Here is a 4,194-nt window from a genome sequence, read left to right as displayed (position 1 = left end):
TAGGCAGTATGGATATGGATATCTCCTCCTTTGTAACCGACCTTGTGTAACCCTAGCCCTTTCCGGTGTCTATATAAACCAGAGGGTTTTAGTCCGTAGGACAACATACAATCATACCATAGGCTAGCTTATAGGGTTTAGCCTCTCCGATCTCGTGGTAGATCAACTCTTGTAATACTCATATATCAAGAATAAATCAAGTAAGACGTAGGGTTTTACCTCCATCAAGAGGGCCCGAACCTGGGTAAAACATCGTGTTCCCTGCCTCCTATTACCATTCGCCTTAGACGCACAGTTCGGGACCCCTACCCGAGATCCGCCGGTTTTGACACCGACATCGTGCCTTATTCCTCACCACAATGCCATTTTCATCTTGCTTGTTGTGGTAGATCAATTTTGTGCCTATGATATCACTACTAAGGAAAACCTTATACACAGAATCTTAGTAGCAGCGCGACATAAAAAGAGGCGCTGCTGCTAATTAGGAGCAGCGCGGTTACAGAAAGCGCGTTACTGGTGCAAATTTAGCAGTAGTGCGTGATGTTTAAACCACGCTGCTACAAAACACAACGACCTAAGTTTACCAGTAGCGCGGCGTCAGGAAGCGCGCTGCTACTAATGCCATAGTAGTAGCGCTCTTTTTAGTCACGTCGTTGCTGCTAATTTTAAAATTGTCCACACGGTTGGCCCGTTTAGCAGTAACGCGTGATAGGAAAGCGCGCTGCTGCTACGCTCTTAGCAGCAGCGCACTTTTGCTCCCGCGCTACTGCTAAGACGTAGCACCCATCACCTTTTTCCACCTCCCCCTCCCCATATCCTCTCCTCCCTTTCCCCTACCTCCCGCATCCTCCCTCTCTCACTCTTCTTCTTCCTCAATACTTCTCCCCCCATTACTCTCCCTCTTCTACCTACCTTTCTCTCTCTTCATTACTCCTAGCTATAACTACACCACCTCCATTAATGCATCTCCTTTCTCTTTTTCCTTCCCCCTCCACTAGTTGAAGTTGTCTCCTCCCAAATTAGGTAGCTAGGTAGATGTAGCATTTAGTTAAGTGACCTATTTGCCCCTAACTAGATCTATCTTTGTCAAGAAGAGATTTGTGCACTTTTGATCTCCCTACAACATCATCTCCACCGTGTGCTCGATCTCGAGATAGAGGTGATTAAAATTTCATGCTTTTGCAAAATGGAAATACGTTTATGTGTGTGTGATATGTTTATGGAAATTTTGTGTGTGGCATGAGTTGACGCCAAATTGTGCTTTTGAGTTGCCTATGTTTTGCAGAAATGTCGATTTATTTTCGTTTTGGCGAATTCCAGGCAAACTCTAGATCTATATATGTCCTATTTTTAAGGAAGGTCATGCCGAATTTTTGTATGACTTTGATGAATGCACGCATTTTTATAATCAATTTGTTTATATTACCATGCAAAGTTGACGATGGTCAGTGGAATGATGGTGGACAGGTGGTTGCGGTCGGCGGTGCAGGACATGAAGGAAAATAACCTGACAGAGGTTTTATGTCCGTGTCGAAAATGCAAAGGAATAGTTTGGCTCGACCCCCATGACGATGGTCGTGTCGAAGCGCACCTGCTCATGACTGGTTTCATGGATGGCTATACGCGGTGGATAATTGAAGATGAGGATGACGATGTTGAGGATGCCGATGGGGCAGGCAATGATGACACGGGGCAAGACGAAGAGATGATCGATAATGGCGGTGGGGAAGAGGCCAGACATGGCGGCGGAGAAGGGGCCGGACATGGTGGCGGAGAGAATGACATGGACTCCACGCAGCAGAGTTCGTCGGTACTAAGTTCAATCGTGCGGGACCCTCATGTTCAAGCATTGCTTCGCAAGGAGACGAGTACTGAGAGAGCTGCTTCTAGAGAGGAGGCTAAGCTGGAGCAACTGGTGATAGACTCGAACACTCCATTGTATGATGGTTGTAATCCTGAGGTGACCCGCTTGAGTTTCATGCTCCAACTCCTGAAGACGAAGGCTAAAAACAAAGGGACCGACACTAGCCTCGATGAGCATCTCAAGTACCTAAAGGATGTTCTTCCCGCGGGTAATCTATGTCCTAGTAGTGTTGATGAGGCCAAGAAGATCGTGTGCCCTCTTGATCTGCCACACGTTAGATACCATGCATGCATCAATGATTGCATAATTTATCAGAAGGAGCATGCAGAAAAAACAAGCTGTCCGGTGTGCAATGCTTCTCGATACAAGAAGGCTGGGAAGAAATGTCCCGAGAAAGTGGTATGGTACTTACCGATCACTCCCCGTCTCCAGAGGTATTTTGTAGATCCCAAGGAAGCAAAGCTAATGCGCTGGCACGCGGAGAGGAAGAAGCCCGACGATGGAGATGATCCGAAGCTGAGACACGTCAAGGATGGAAGCCAGTGGAGAGCGTTGAACAGCTTCTATCGGTATTTTGGATGTGATGCAAGGAACATCGTGCTCGGCGCGTGTACCGATGGCATGAATCCGTTTGTCAATCAGAACACCAACCATAGCACATGGCCCGTGTTTGTATGGATGTACAACCTCCCCCCTGGTTGTGCATGAAATCGAAGTACATTCACATGAGCATGCTTATTCAAGGGCTGAAACAACCAGGAAATAATATTAATTTGTATCTGGGGCTACTTCAAGAGGAGTTAGACATGTTATGGAAAACACCAGCCAAGACATGGGACGCCAGCAAAGGCGAGTATTTCAACATGAGAGCCGCGCTGATCACGACAGTGCAGGACTATCTCGGTTACGGGTATGTGGCAGGCCAGGTGAGCCATGGATATTGCGGATGCACGCGGTGCATGGATGATACGACGTCTCAGCAGCTAACGTCAAGGAAAGATGGCGGGTCTGGGAAAATCGTGTACATGGGGCATCGAAGATGGCGCGAACAGGACAACCCGTGGAGAAACTGTGGAGATCTATTCAATGGTCACGCTGAGCATCGAGGACCTCCACGTAAGCGGAGCGGTGCCGAAATCGATGAGCTGTTGAAAAACTGGAAGGAGTGCCCCGCATCAGGAAAGACGATGAGAAAGGCACCGGAGCCGCTGCTGAAGTTATGGAAGACGACGTCTGTGTTCTGGGACTTGGAGTACTGGCACAAACTCGATACACCTCATTGCCTTGATCAAATGCATATCTATAATAATGTCCTTGAGAGCTTGCTTGCAACACGGATGAACATGCCGGATAAGACCAAGGATGGGCCGAAGGCAAGAAAAGACTTGCAAGATTTGAAAATCAGGGAAGATCTGCACATGCCGCCCCGTAAAATGTCAGACGAGACAGAGACGGAGACAGAGGCATGGGAGAAGAAGGGCAAGAAAATAAAGAAAGAGGATTATTGCCCCCCTTCTTGCTTCACCTTAAGTCAGGCTGAGATCCATCAATTCTTTAAGTGCCTTACCGGAGTCAAAGTTAGTTCCGGTTACTGCGGCAAGATAAGCAGATATCTAGACACGGACAAGAAAAGGTTCAGCGGGATGAAGTCCCATTACTGTCATGTGATGATGACGCAGATACTACCTGTTGCCCTTAGAGGGATAATGGACAAGCACGTCTGTGACATGCTTATTGGTCTCTGCAACTTTTTCGACGTCATCTCTCGAAAGTCGATCAGTGTGAAGCAGCGCCGAAGGCTACAGGAAGAGATCATTGTGATACTGAATGAGCTTGAGATGTACTTCCCGCCCGCGTTCTTTGACGTCATGGTGCATCTGTGTGTCCATATTGTGGATGACATAATAGACCTGGGGCCGTCATTCCTGCACAACATGATGCCATTTGAGAGGATGAATGGGATCATCAAAGGATTCGTTCGTAACATGTCCCGTCCGGATGGAAGCATCGTCCAGGGCTATTTGACACAAGATTGCATCTCTTTTCTGTGAGAATTTTCTATATGGCGCAGACCAGCCGCCTGGTGTTAGTGTTGGTTTGCTCGTTAACAAGCACAATGGGAGGCTCGAAGGAGAAGGTCACTGCAACCATCGCAGGGAATTGCACGTGGCATACTCAGATCGACACAGCGACTTTGATAGAGCAAACTTGGTAGTGCTACAACATCTAGAAGAGGTAGATCCTTTCGTGGCACTGCACAAAGAAATTATCGCAAAGAAGTATCGTGACCGGGGGGTATGCAAGACAGACGCCGAAGTTACTAGAGAGCA

The 4,194-nt window shown here is 47.7% G+C and overlaps 1 protein-coding gene across 1 annotated transcript; it reads left to right on the top strand.

Annotated features, from left to right (window-relative positions):
• Nucleotides 1-1,441: 1,441 nt before the first annotated feature.
• Nucleotides 1,442-2,572, top strand: LOC147959781 (uncharacterized). Its single transcript, XM_087534774.1, has one exon. It carries the CDS (start codon nucleotides 1,442-1,444, stop codon nucleotides 2,570-2,572), a length of 1,131 nt encoding a protein of 376 aa, XP_087390900.1.
• Nucleotides 2,573-4,194: the final 1,622 nt, after the last annotated feature.

This window comes from Triticum urartu, chromosome 7A (assembly GCF_056163025.1).
Source record: "Triticum urartu cultivar PI428250 chromosome 7A, HENAU_Tu73, whole genome shotgun sequence".
NCBI lineage: Eukaryota > Viridiplantae > Streptophyta > Magnoliopsida > Poales > Poaceae > Triticum > Triticum urartu.
This window is presented reverse-complemented; position numbering and strand designations above follow the sequence as displayed.